Source organism: Durio zibethinus, chromosome 28 (genome assembly GCF_047325235.1).
Source record: "Durio zibethinus cultivar Kanyao isolate XHJ-2024 chromosome 28, ASM4732523v1, whole genome shotgun sequence".
In the NCBI taxonomy this organism is placed as follows: Eukaryota; Viridiplantae; Streptophyta; class Magnoliopsida; order Malvales; family Malvaceae; genus Durio; species Durio zibethinus.
In genome coordinates, this window is record NC_143189.1 from 10,120,819 (window position 1) to 10,135,804 (window position 14,986).

Genomic DNA, 14,986 nt, shown 5'->3' on the forward strand with positions numbered 1-14,986 from the left:
ATAAAATTATATTTTAAAATGAAAATAGCAAGAGGAAGAGACTACTTTTTTCTCATGGCAATCAATTTAGTGGGGAGATAAGCCACATCTCCTCGTTTGGAGTCTATGAGAGTATATTAAAGAGTCCATACATACATGTTAGATACCATTTGGACTAAAAAATTTAAGCTATTAGGTTTTTGGATCTTTTATATATATATATATATATATATATATAGGATATCTCATTCAGATTTTTTAGTGATGTGAGATTCTTTACTCACATGTAAATCTTATCCTAACAATCTTTCCTGTTTATTTGTGAGTTCTCATCAAATCCTACCTCGGCTCCTCCGTGTGAGTAAATCTTATCAACACATCTTTTTGGGTCATGTAACCTCACATTTTTAGTGCGCTTTTAGGCCAAAGTAAAACACTCAACCATGTTGCTTAGGTTATCTTAGTGCTCCCTCAAGCTTGCACTCTAAATTGACTCAATACATCATCCACTTGGGTATTTTACTTTTGTATATTATCATATACTCATTATATCCAAGTCAAACCTTTTAATACTGATGTTTGAACACATGGAGTTAATGGACGCAGACAATCTCTGATCTGCCAACAATCTTCCTCCAGCAACACCACTGGACTTGAACCCGTAACCTGACTCTAATACTAGTTGTTTGGAGATTTGACACACTTGGAGCTCATGAGAGCATACTAAAAGGCTCACTTGTTTGTTCTACTTCTGTATGTTATCATATATTCGCTGCATTCAAGTCGAATATTTTAATACAGGCATTCGATCATATGGAGTTGATGAATGCAACCAACCTCCAATCTGTCAACACGATTTTTTTTCCTTTTCTCATTTTATCTCAAAATTTTGCCTATAGCAATCGAATTTCTTGTAGGATTTCATATCCAGCATAAGAAATTTGACTGCAACATTCAAATTTTATGACTTGGGTATTCAAATAACTTTGCTGGAATTTAAAATTCTTTGTTAATTCAACAGATGCTTTATTCTAAAAGTAATGATTTTTCATCCAAATGATACCTATTCATGGAGAGGTGTGTCAAACAGTGTTTGGGACTTATAATACTTCCATTAACTCGCATTTATCACAACTTAACATTCAATCACTTAATTAAATCATTCTCTCACTCTCATTTCTAAATTTTTTTGGTCCAAGTGCATTAAAAAAGAATTGAAGTGCAATTTTATTCTCCAATTTAAGCAATGTATTTTAAAAATAACGTTTCCGAATGTCCATTTGCATCTAAAGCAAAAATTATCATCCTTAAAACAGCTTTCAAAAGTGTTTTGCCTAAAGTTTTTTCTTCTTCAATTTTTTTGTATTAGTCAATATAACATACAACAATTAGATAATATACAACATAAACTAGGACATCATTATTCTTTTGTCTGCATTAATGAAGTCCATTGTCTAGCAAATTTAGAAAGATTCTGCACAGTTTCCAATCTACTTTGTGATATTATCTTACTGTAAAGATAATATGTCCAAAACTGAAGGATTCTTATGATAAGGGTATCTATATTAATGGTAGTTAAAATTGAAATCCCAACTCCAACCCCCACTTAAGCATCAGAAAGAGAGTTGTAAAGATCATTGCCACCAAGCAAAATAAAACTCATTTCAATCATGGGGATGAACTTATTTTAGGATAATAAATGCCTTATGCTACATTCTGTGCAAGAATTGTCTCATTTTAATCTTTACAACTGTAACGAACAATTAATATACCGTAACATGAGGATGGAGATAATTGGAAATTTGTGTTATGATCGTACTATAATACCTCATTCATATGAATATATGCAGCTTTTGTATTTAAATGCCTTTTAATGTCACAGGCAGGGCAAAGTGCAAACTGCTATAGGAGTAGGCCACTGCCAAATGAATTGATTACAAGGTATGAGATGCGGGTGGCTGTCACTAGTCCTCAAAATCTGAATCCATTGGGCATGATCCATCATCTACATTGGCGAAAGGGTTATATAAGTGTGAGTTAGGATCCATGCATCCAAGAACCAGATCAAGACTACAACGATCGCCCTGCAAGAGTGTTGCATTTATAGAGTTCATACATAAATTTCATGCTATAACTTGGACACAGATAGAATAATGAAATGAAGATACAGAATCAAGAACAAAAACAGATTAAAAAAAGTTTACTTACGCCTTCTTTGGACAAGTTACCAATCATAGCACATCTGTCAATAACAATATTTGAGTCAGGAAAAATTGCTCTGTCACATGCACCTTCTTTACTCAGCTCCTCTGCCAGCCCCTGCCACGGGAATACAAGATTAAAATGAAAAACATAGAAAACGAATCCTTCAACTTCACCCCCTGCCGGCAACATGGAAGAAAATTTTCTTGCAATGCATGGCTTGACAAATTTTATGTCATGAGTAAGTGAAATATAATATATGTGGTCACCACAATTGTGTTCAACCTAGAGGAAGAGAAGAAGACTCACACAGCCCAAATATGCATATTTTACCTGGTTAAAGAATTCAATTGGTCTGTTTTGCCAAGCCTTTGGGACTTGAAACTGTAGCCTATAAGGACCATCCCAATCAACTCCATTTGTGAATGAGAAGATCAAGTTCACAGCTGCCAAGGGAAAAATACATTTTGGGAGTCGAGGAGAGAGTTAAACTGCCCCAAGAAAGAAAATAAAATTTGTGAAGGTTACAAACCATGCTTAGGAATGCATATCTGGATGGTGTATATCGGGCGATCAGCCTTGCCTCGAGCTTTCCTAAGCATCGCTCTAGGTTCACCACCACACATGATAGGCTGATTGAAACCTCCTGTAGAGTTACAATTCAATAAGTCATAGAATCATAGCCAAGTACTTCAATTATCTACTTGTTTATTGTCACGTATCATCATTTGGATTTATAGTTAACAGATTTATAGTTCAGATACTATATTAAAGATTTTTAAAATTCAGGTATCACATTAAACATTTTATTATAATTTATGGACCATATGTAACATTAACCCTATTAGTAAAGCTACAGGACATAAGTATGACAAATTACCATTAAAAGCAATCCCAAATTCTTCATTTGGAACAAGTTTGGTTGCAGCTGGATTATAGAAAAGCTTCAACTTCTCTCCCTGTCAAAAAATGGAATCTCTATAGAAAAGACTAAAGAGTAGCAACAGCCCTGACCTTGCTTTCAAGCAACATAAAATAAAAAAAAAAACAATGCTATATGCACTTACAGAAGTTGGAGGAAGACCATTCAAGGTTTTCCAATATACAGGAGCCCTCCCCAGTTCAAACATAGCCCACGAAGGGAGTGTATACCTGTTGGGTAGGAATCTTCAGATTATTCAGTTTGAATGGTTAAGAAATTTCAAAGAACATCACATCGATCACAGTTTAGAATGTCAGATACATATAACTTTAGCATGCTGCATTTAGAAACATTCAGAGAGAGAATTCCTCCAATTTTCCACTCCCAAAGATCTTATTCCTCAAAATGCAAAACCCAACACTCAAACTCCAAAGCCTGAACACTCAAACTCCAAAGCCTGAACACTTTGAACTTAATGAAACAGAAAAAAATAGTAGGAAGCTAGAGCTCATACTCTTTAATTTCTACCATGGTACTTTTTGTAACAGTAGCTGTAGCACTCACTTTCCCACTAATCTTGACTAATTTTTTCTTCTCTGGAAAATCCATTGGCAATGAGGCACCCATAAAGCTACTAGCTGCATTTAAAAATGCAAAGCTGTTAGGCATTAGAAATTTGTGGCATAAAGTCTGTCTATTTTACATGGAATTTTGAGAGACAAAAAATTAATCAGCTTTAGACATAGATTTTATATTAGATACAAGTATTGGTTTGAGTTTACATTGAATCTCTTAGTCTGATAAGTTTAGCAGAGTTATAAATGCCTTTTAAGAATTTTTTGTTCTTTAATTGAATCATCTCAAATAGTTAAACACCAAAAAAATATTTTAAGTGAACTGCTAAAAGAGTGTAATTGAACTTTTGGATCAAATTTGAGTGAAAGTTTCTTCTTTTTTTTTTTGTGATTTTTCTCATTCCGAAAGTTGCATAATTGTGAAGATTTATTTTATTAATGAATTAGGTTTACAGTAAGATATTTTGAGTTGGACTAAACCAAATCAAATATACTTATGTGTTCTTATTTTTATTTTGAATTTGCTATATTGTTTGACTGTTTGAGTGTGGTGCTTGTTTTTGCCTGAAATTTAATAAGGTTCCTACCTTATTTTAGAAGCTCTATTTCATTTTGAGGAAACTACAAAAGTAACTGAACCACTAAATGATATTTGGATTTCATGACTCAAAGGGTATAATTTCAGCTTAGAAGTGTCCAGAGTCATGCAAGGCAATACAAGATCGAAATTTAAGGGAACGTCTAATCATAAATAACCAAATCCAAAACAGCTCATAGCATTTGGATTCATATTTGCCATTTTAAACTTCCTCAAAAATTGCTCAGACTTGGTTATATAAAATTGCAGTTTTTGAAAGTAGAAATGCCACTTATGCATAAAAGCCATGTTGAATACATTAAGGAAAAACCATAGAGCATACAACATGAAATAACTCTTAAATTGAAGGAAAAATTATTGGGTAATTCCATTGTTTTCAATATATCTCACAAGATAATCAAGTTACCATGAGTTATGTAAATTACTATAATAAAGAAAAATCAACCTGATTGTTTATTAAGGGTACATTTGCTAGAGGAGCAACTAAGCTGAAAATACCATTGGTTAGGCCTAGGCATGAGAATACTTAGGTTAAACAGTTTGGCAATTGAGATTTGTACTTAATTTTAGGTTTAAGGAACTGAATTCAGGAATATAAATAAACAGAACTTTTAGCAAATAGTTCATAAACAGATTGCTTTTTTCTTTTCATTTATTAAACTTAAAAAAAAAATCACAAATAACATTTCACGATTCTCACAACTGTAACAAATTCATTAATATTCGATTCATTTACAATAAGAATGTATACGAACAAATCTATAGACAAATAATTCGTAACAAGCTCAATTTTTGTTTTATTTATTAAGCTTAACGAATGATTATTAAAAAAATTTTAAAATTTTTAATTAATGAACAAATAATAAATGTACCAAAATTCGTTTATATTGGAATCCCCAAATTATTTAGCAATCTTTTTTTACAGCATATTTTCCCAAAATGAATTAAAACGTGAAAAAAACAATATAAGGAAACAACAAAAAGGCAAATGAAAATAGCAGGTGTAAGGAGACTGCCTAATTGGATAGCTTTGTACCTGTCACCCATCGCCTGGTCGAAAAGGGTTGAGTTGGAGAAGTAAAGAGTGATGCAGTTGCTGCCATTGTTCTCACACTTTTGCTGCTACTTTTAACTTCCTAGAGAACGAATAGCCTTTTCTCTCAATTAAGCAAGAACGGATAGAATCAAAGAAACAGAGAGAGCTTTGCTTGGATAGGGAGAAAGAAGTGAAGAAGTATATAGAAAGAGAAAAAGAAAATATCTATCCATGCCAATTAGATTATTTAGAAAACGAAAGGGCTAAAACAAAAGCCTAACCAAAAATATCTAGATTTTATTTCACCTCATATCTTCTAATCTAAACAAGATCACCTTATCAGCTCATCTCTCTTGTCCTTTTCTTATATGCCACTTTCTCTTTCTATAATCCACACTTTTTCCCACACAATTTTGGCTTTAAGTACAAACCGACCACAGCCTTTATAAAACCCAACAAAAACCAGTTTTTCTCTAGAACCGCACCAATTGAGAAACAATGGTTTTAATCACATCACCATTGTCAAAGCCAAATTCTGCTTTTTCTTTTTTTTAATCAGTCCGCTGTCTAAGAATAAAAAAATTAAAATGTTGAGATTAACTTAAATCTTTTGAATGCAATCTTTTAAAAATAACCATGCAAACAAGTGTACTAAATTTTGGATTCGGTCGTTACCTTTTTTTACCTCTTCAAAGAGCAGCAATAATAAAAACCAGACCTTGCTCTTACTAAGTCCTAAACTTTGGCCATCGAAACTCCGGATTGAATCAAATAAACCGAAACCAGAGTCCTTTGCATTCAAGTTTTTTTAACTCAATTGAATAGGTGTTGCAGCAATAGGGAAGTCTTGGCTTATGATGCAAATATGATATAAACTATACAGAAATCAATCATCTTGAGCTGAATTAAAGTTCCAGGATCAACAGGTTAGTTTTTTTTTTTTTTTTTTCAAGCTTTGACACTGCAACATTTTGTTAGGAAAGTAAGGTCAAGCCTTATGTAATTGGGTTTGAACCAATCAAAGGTCATAAGTCTTTATCTTTCTTTTTACATAGAGCTTTAGTTATTTAATAAAAAGAGGCGATGGTTGTTTTAAAGTGGAAAACAAGGTGATGCTGCAAACCAAGAAAATAAAAGGGAAAAAGGAATCCAAAAAAAAAAAAGAAAAAAGAGTAAGGAGAGTTGATTAAACGAAAGTTGATTCGTAGTTCGATTGAGCTAAACTTTTGTTAACAGATTTATGATTCAGAGTTTTACATTCTAAACGGTGACTATCGAGTTTAAAGATCTTTAGAAATAAATTTTAGATGTATTTGTTGAGTCACTTATTTAATGGGATTTCTCCAATTGGTTAGTTGTTGATTAGCTCTAATTTTAGCTAGAGAAGAACTTTATATATTCATTATTTGATAGAAAAAATTTTTCTAGTAGTTTGTGATTTTTTTCTCTTACACTAAAGGGTTTTTCACGTAAATTTTGATGTGTTTTTTTTTTTTTTGCATTGTTGATTGTTGATTGTTATCTATTACTGTAGGTTTATTGCATTATATTATTTCTATGTTTTTGTGTTTATTGCTTCAGACCCAACAAGTAGTATCAAAGCAAGGGTTATTTTGAGACATTGATATAAAAGTAGCTCAAGACAAAACTAAATTTTGTTTGAGATCATAGAGGGTGATACAGGTTCCATGATAAAATTGATAGTATCAAATTATTCAATTTGAAAGCTTATGATGGAAGATCATTTATACTGCAAAGATTTATATGAGCCAATATTAGATTATTCTGGTAAACCAATAGATATAAAATATAAAAGCTGAAAAAAGTTAGGTAAAAAGACGTTGGTTACAATCAGAAAATGAGTTAATATCAGCATATTCCATCATGTAGTGTAGGAGATAGATGCCCACACTGTTTAAAAAAAATTGGCAGCACTATATGAGAGAAAAACATATATGAATAAAGTTATGCTTGTTAAAAAGTTTGTAACTTTATAGTATAGGGATGGACAATCTATTACAGAGCACTTGAGTGATTTTCAAGATATATTTAATCGAATGACTACTATGAAGCTTAAGATGGATGATGAAATAAATGTATTATTTCTTTTGGGTTCATTGCCAGACAGCTGAAATACTCTGGTTGTGATTATTGTTAATTTAGCTCCTAATTAAAAGATGACATTGGAGATGGTAAAGGACAGTATACTTCACAAAAAAGCAAAGTGACAAAAGTTAGAACTCAAAAGGCTATATTAAGTCTAAACATAGATCCAAGTCCAAAGATAAAGTAAAGTGTTTTCATTATGGTAAAATAAGTCATATAAAACGATACTACAAAATCTTGAAACGAAAGAGGAAAGATGAAAAAAGTAAGAGCTCAAATGATGGTAATATTATAACAGTGAATTCAGACAGTGATTCAGTTACTTAGATTTATACACATGATAATTGTAATTATTTTGGTGGTCTCGACATTGAGTGAATAGTTGAACAAGAGCAGCATATCAATGTATTCCTAAAATAGAGTTGTTTATAATTTACGATGCAAGAGACTTTGATTACACTAAGATAGAAAATAATAGTATATCACAGATTGTTAGGATTGATAACATTATTGTACAAACTAGTGCGGGTTACATGTTGACTTTGAGAGATGTCAGACATATTCTGGATATAAGAATGAACTTGCTTGTTATGAATGTCTTTGATAAGGAGGGACATGAGAGTCGACAAAAGAATGGATGGTAAAAGCTTATCAAAGAATCTATGGTAGTTACAAGGGGAAAATTATGCTGCACAATGTATAAGACATGGAGCAATTGAACGGTAATTAGATAAATGCCATTAAGGATGATGCTTTAACAAACTTGTGGCACAAGAGGTTGGCACATATAAGCAAGAAATGGTTACATGTTTTGACAAGATAGTCTCTCATTCCTTTGACCAAAGTTATGTCTCTCGATTCATGTGATCATTCCTTATTTGGTAAACATCGTAAAGTTTCTTTTTATAAGAGTTCTCAGAAAAGAAAAAACAAATTCGAATTGATTTATTCTAATGTATGTGATTCGAGGTTGAGTCACTAAATGGTAGCAAATATTTTGTTACTTTTATTGATGATGCTTCACATAAGACTTGGGTGTATATGTTAAAAAATAAAAGTCAGATATTACAATATTTTTAAAAATTTCATGCCATTGAAGAAAGGATGATAGGGTTACCCTTAAAGTATATTCGGACTAATAATGGTGGAGAATACACGTCCAAAGACTTTGAAGAATACTGTTCAAAGTATGGGATCAAGCATGAGATAACAAAACTTGAAACACCGTAACATAATGGTGCAGTCAACACAGCTTGTTATTTGTTTAACAGATCACCATCAATTTTTTTTGGGCTTTGACATTTCATAAAGCATGTAGATAGAAAAAAAATGCTTTATACTCTCACTTGAAAGTTTTCAAGTGTAAAACATTCATAGATGTACCAAAAGAGCAGAGGTCAAAACTTAACAGTAAAGTTACACAATGTATGTTTGTAAAATATAATGATGAAAATTTTGGTTACAAGGTATGAGATCTAGTGAAAATAAAGACAGTTAGAGGTAGAGATGTGATCTTTCATGAAAAAGAAACCACAGCAAACCTCAAAAAAATGAAAGATTACACGGTTACTATTGAGTGTGATGTTTCAACACCAATAGGGTTTCATAAGAAAGAGCCATAGATGATGAAAATAAGCAAGAAGCAAAACTTGGAGATATAAATAAGCCAACCACAATCAATGGTGAGCCAGATACAATCAATTTTAAACAAAGGGAGCAATCTTCTCTACTTGAAAGTGTTGAGTAGGGTGAGTAGTTTTTTTCATCAGAGAGTATTGAGCAGATGAAGTTATCTTTAGCATCAGGTGATATAGAATCTTAGCCTAAGAGATATACTAAAAAGCACAGTCATCTACCAGATATCCAAGTTTAAATTTTATTTTAGTTATTAGTAAGAGAGAGCCAAAGAGCTTCTAAAATGTACAAGCTATTCCAGATAGAGAGCACTAGTTAAAAGCAATGAAAGAAAAGATAGAGTTATTACAAAAAATGATACATATAATCTTGTTAAACTTAAAAAAAAAAAAAAAAGGTCATTGAAGAATAAATGGTTGTTCAAGTTGAACAAAGATGATGACAAGCTAGTGAGATACAAAGCCCGATTGGTGGTGAAAGAGTTTTCTCAAAAACTAGGCATTGATTTTGATGAGATCTTTTCTCCAGTTGTGAAGATGAGTTTCATTCGAGTAATATTAGGATAAGTAGCTAGTTTGAATCTTGAGCTTGAGCAACTTGATGTCAAGATTGTTTTCTTAAATAGTGATTAGGGTTGGCAATGGGTGGATTGAATGGGTTTTTGCTTACCCCAAGCTCGACCTAACCAGAATTTTTTTTATTTTTTAATACCCGAAACTCAATATTGTATAAATCGTACCCAATCTGACCGAAATTAATAAAATATTATTTTTTAAAATATAATTATATAATTATATATAAATTAAAAATTAATTTTTAATTTAGTGTCGGGTCTAAAACTTGAACCCAATCTGAACCCGATTTTTTTTTAGTAATACTCGATCAGATCTGACCTGAAACCTGATTTTCAAAAAAAAAAAATTGACCCTATAAGGTCAGTCGAATCAGAACCCACCAAGCTCGGGTTGGGTTGCCAACCCTAATAGTAACTTATAGAAGGACATTTATATGAATCAGTCTAAAGATTTTAAAGTGAAAGGGAAAGAGCACTTAGTTTGCAAACTGAATAAAAACCTTGTATGGCTTGAAACAAACTCTATGACAATGGTACAAAAAATTTGATTCTTTTATGAAAAGCCATAACTATAAAAGAACGATAGCGGATCTTTGTGTGTATATCAAAAAAAATTTTAATTGTAACTTCATTATTCTTTTATTATATGTTAAAAATATGTTGATTGTGGGATAAGATACTGGTATGATTCGTAAGTTAAAAGAACAATTGTCTAAATCTTTTGACATAAAAGATTTAGGTCCAGTAAAGCAGATTCTTGGTATAGACATTATCTAAGATAGGAGAGCTAGAAAGCTATGGTTGTCACAAAAAAAATATGTTGAATGGGTGCTTAGTAGATTCAACATGCAACATGCTAAATTAGTTAGTAGTCCACTTACCAACCATTTTTATCTGAATAAGAAATATTGTTCAATGACTAAAGAAGAGCACCTAGTTATATCTAGTATTCCTTATTCTTCTACAGTTGATTCTTTGATGTATCCTATGATTTGCACACGACCTGACATTACTCATGTAATTGGTGTAGTAAGTAGATTTCTTTCTAATCTGAAAAAAGTTCAGTGAAAAGTAATAAAATGGATTTTCATATATTTGAGAAACATTTAAAAAATGTGCTTGAGTTATGGAGTTTCACAACCAATTCTAAAAAACTTTATAGATGCTGACATGACAAGTGATCTTGATGGTAAAAATTTACTTCAGGATATTTATTCACTTTTGTAGGAGAAGCTGTATCTTGACAGTCTAAGTTATAGAAATGTGTTACTTTGTCAGCTACAAAGGTTGAATATATTGTAGCAACTGAAGCAAGTAAAAAAATACTTTGGATGAAACATTTTTTTCTTGAATTGAGGTTGAATCAAAAAGAGTATGTGACGTTCTATAATAGTCAGAGTGTTTTAGATTTGAATAAGAATGCTATGTGTATGCTAGAACGAAGCACATTGATGTCAGTATCATTGATTACGTTCAATGATTGAGAAATAGCAAATGCTATTGAAAAAAAATTCAAAATTGATGAGAATGTAGCAGATATATTGATTAAGATACTTCTCAAATAAAAGCTTGAGCTCTATAATAACTTAACCAGAATGGGTTCCTTGGCCAAGGTAAATTTTAAATGAAACTACTATGGCGATGAATCTCCTTCTAATGGGGCTAGAAGGGGAGTTTGTTAGAAAAGTAAGGTCCAGCCCCATGTAATTGGGTTTGGACCAATCAAAAGCCATAGACTTTGGTCTTTTTTTTTACATAGATCCTTAGCTACTTCATAGAAAGAGGTGGGGACTATTTTAAGGTGAAAAACAAGATGGTGCCACAAACCAAGAAAAAGAAAGGGGAAAAAAAGCCAAAAAAATATAGAGAAAAGAAAAAAAAAGAGTTGATTAAAAAGAAGTCGATCTATAATCTAATTAAGCTAAAATTTTATAGCAAGTTTATAATTCAGAGTTCTACATTCTGAATGATGAAGATCATATTTGAAGCTCTCTAGGAATAAATCCAAATGTATTTGTTAAGCCACCTATTTGGTGAAATTTCTCCAATTGTCTTTCGATTATTGATTAACTCTAATTTTAGCTAGAGAAGAACTTTGTATATCTATTATTTGATAGTGAAGATTTTTTTTTGTGGTCCGTAATTTTTTTTTTTTACACTGGAGGATTTTTTACGTAAATCTTGATGTGTTTTATTTTTTTTTATTGTTGATTGTTGATTATTATCTATTATCGTGGGCATATTGTGATATATTGCTTCTACGTTGTATTTATTGCTTCAGACCCAACACATTTTACTATGGTATGTTGAAACCCGGGGTAAGGTATTGTCAACCAAATGCCAATTATAGGAAACTTATGAATAATCAATAAAGAATGTAGCATAACAATTTTCCAAGCACCGAAAAAAAAAATCAATTAAAGAATGTGTAAAGCTTGAGCCCAACGAACCCACCAATGGTTGGCTCTTCGGTATCAATAACAAGAAGTTGTGCCAACAACTACTTGGTCTATAATGACAATAAGAACGTGAGTGAGATATGTAAGCTTGGGTTCGAATTCAAACAAACCCTTTTCGTCTAACAATAAAAAATAATATCAATAATAATAACTAGTTAGAGAACACCATTTTAGTTAATGATTATTTTTCCATCATTCAAGGCAAAGCTCCAAATTTCTTGCATCTTTATATGCTAGACTAGGAAGTATGGATCTAAAGAAATATTTTATGACAGAAAAAGAAAAATTCGAAACCTTATTTATTGAGAAATATATATATTAATTATTAAATTAAATATTCGAATACAATTATTCTACAACATTAATTTTGAATTTCATGTAACATCAAATTAGGCACCTGTCCAAATCCAATGACTTTGAGGCAGTCTAAGAGTAGAAAGTGGAGAAAGGAGGTAATTATATATGGAGCGATGAGTTATCTCAATTATTAAATAATTACCTTATTCCTCTAATGACCTCATGGCTTTTCGAAGGAATTATTGAAAACTGAACCAATAGAATAATAAGAGACATGCATGTTTTCAACTTTAGGAGTCTAAAATCTAAATAAGGAGGGCACCCTCCCCAATATTTGGAATTTCTAAGCAAATGAAGACAACAAGAATAATCATAATATATTAATAATAGAAGGAAAAAAAAAAAAAAAAGAATGGTTTCTTTTGGATGGATAATGGCTATAGTAAATAAGCACGGGAGCAGAAAGCATGATTATGAAGTCCATGTTAATTATCTTAAGCATTGGTATAATCGCCTTCAAAAGTGCCTCCTTTAAACAAAGGCTTTTGGGTTCATTATTCAATAATCTTCTTATATCAATCCAAAGCATGCTTTCTCTCTACCTTTCCTCTCATTCCAAAACACCCATTCTTCACATGCCAAACCGAAGATAAAAAAAAAATTACAAATATTAAAATTTCATCTTTAAAAAATTGTTGCATGGCTAACTGGATTATATCGTGAACTCAATTAATAAAAAGTTTTATTCACGATTTCAGTAAGAGTGCTATTTGTACTTTTCATATTAAATAATATATATATTTCTAATTAGTACATTGTAATTTATTACATTTATTCATGTCAATTGTTGTGTGTAATACAAAAATATTATTAGGATATTAGCAAAACCCTTTGAATAAATTCGAAATTTTCAAATGATTAATTGTTGATCTAAGAATGTGCAAGCTATTACACTGAAATATGAAAATGCATAAGAAATTAGAGTACATAGTAATAATTAGTCTGACAAAACAGAAGATAATACATACCAGAGGTGAAGGTTTTGCCCACGTCAATAAAAAGCATGTTTTTCGAGTGAGTATGTCGAGGGTTTCTGTAAACAAACGAACGTGCTTCTCCAATCAAAACTGAAATAATGCTTAAGCTCATCATCTACTTGACTATTTTGTGCAGGTCCCTCTTTCTACTTCATTCCTCAACTTGAATTTAAAAATTCCATAGTTGCCATAAATTACTCAGTTCATCTTCTCATGTGTTCCATTTTTTTGCTCAAAATTTCTCTAATTTACAAAACAAAGTTACCTATTTTTCAACCGTTAATTAGGCGCTAGTGATAGATAATATTAATGCTTTCGTCTATAAAAAAAAAAATATCATTTTTTATTTTATTGGAATTCGAAGTTTTTTTATCTTATTAAATTTAAAGTTTGTTCTTTAAATAGATTAAAGTTCATCTTTTATTAAAATTTAAGTTCTTTTCATGAAGAACTAAACAAAATAAAAGGTTCTATTTTTTTCTCACAATTTCTTTAATTTACAAGATAGAGATGCAATATGTATGTATATATGTATATATATATATATATATATATATATATATATATCATCTATCATTTATTTATAAAAGTGTGAATTATAAAAGTGCTAAAAGTAATTAATTAAAATATTCTTATAAATTTTTAAATTAACAAATTTATCCTTAAATATATAATTTCATTAATTTGTTTAAGTTTAGTTTAAATCAACTAAAATTAAAAATAGAATTTATGTGAAATTAAATTTTTTAAAATTTTAAAATTTTAATTTTAAAAGTGTTACAAGTGATTGACTAAAATACCCTAAGTAAATTTTTTTTAATTTTTAATTAAATGAATTTTCTTTTTTATTAATAGACTTTTTTTTGACAATTAGATTTTGAAATGCTAAAAATCGTTGACAAATATACATTTATTAAAATTTTAATTTCAAAAATATTTAAAAATGATCAATTATAATACCATTATTAATTTTTTTATAAATTTTTATTTTAATAATTTTTTTTATAATTAGACTCATATTAAGACACAAAATATATGACTAATTTCTATCTCAAGATGATTTAATTTTTCTAAATTGAATTAAATTGCACTCTTTTTTGTCATCTAAGTGGTTGAATGACCTAACATAAATTATTTTAAATAGAGAATTATCAAGTGAAGTAAGATTAATTGTTTTTGATGAATTTTTCAAGGTGTGACAAAAGTCATTGGAATCATCTTTTGAATGCATTTATGTCAAAGTTACATTCATTCATGAAAATTTATGTTATAATGTTGAAAATGAAGTTATTACAAATTGTTTAGTGTTATAAAACAAATTTGTTATTTTGAGAATTGAAATTTTCTTAAAAAGAAAACTTGACAAGTAGTAAGATTAGGATTTTATTTTATTTTATTTTATTTTATTTTTTAAAATTATGTATTTTTAATATTTTATTTAATAAAAATTTATGTATAATAAAAATTTTTAAATAAAAAAAATTTTAAGGTTTCAATTAGTAGAACGTACAATTATATTCAATCAACGGAAGCACCAATGGACGATTACCTCAAGTGAAAAAATGA

At 30.2% G+C, this 14,986-nt stretch overlaps 1 protein-coding gene across 1 annotated transcript; it reads right to left on the bottom strand.

Moving 5' to 3' along the window:
* Nucleotides 1–1,765: 1,765 nt before the first annotated feature.
* PIFI (post-illumination chlorophyll fluorescence increase) lies at nt 1,766–5,600 on the bottom strand. The gene is made up of 8 exons (XM_022868306.2): nt 5,313–5,600; nt 3,618–3,741; nt 3,249–3,333; nt 3,062–3,140; nt 2,714–2,827; nt 2,515–2,627; nt 2,188–2,298; nt 1,766–2,063 (listed from the first exon to the last, which is right to left on the bottom strand). The coding sequence occupies exons 1-8, from the start codon at nt 5,377–5,379 to the stop codon at nt 1,944–1,946; spliced, it is 813 nt and encodes a 270-aa protein (XP_022724041.2). The 5' UTR covers nt 5,380–5,600; the 3' UTR covers nt 1,766–1,943.
* Between the last annotated feature and the right edge of the window lie 9,386 nt (nt 5,601–14,986).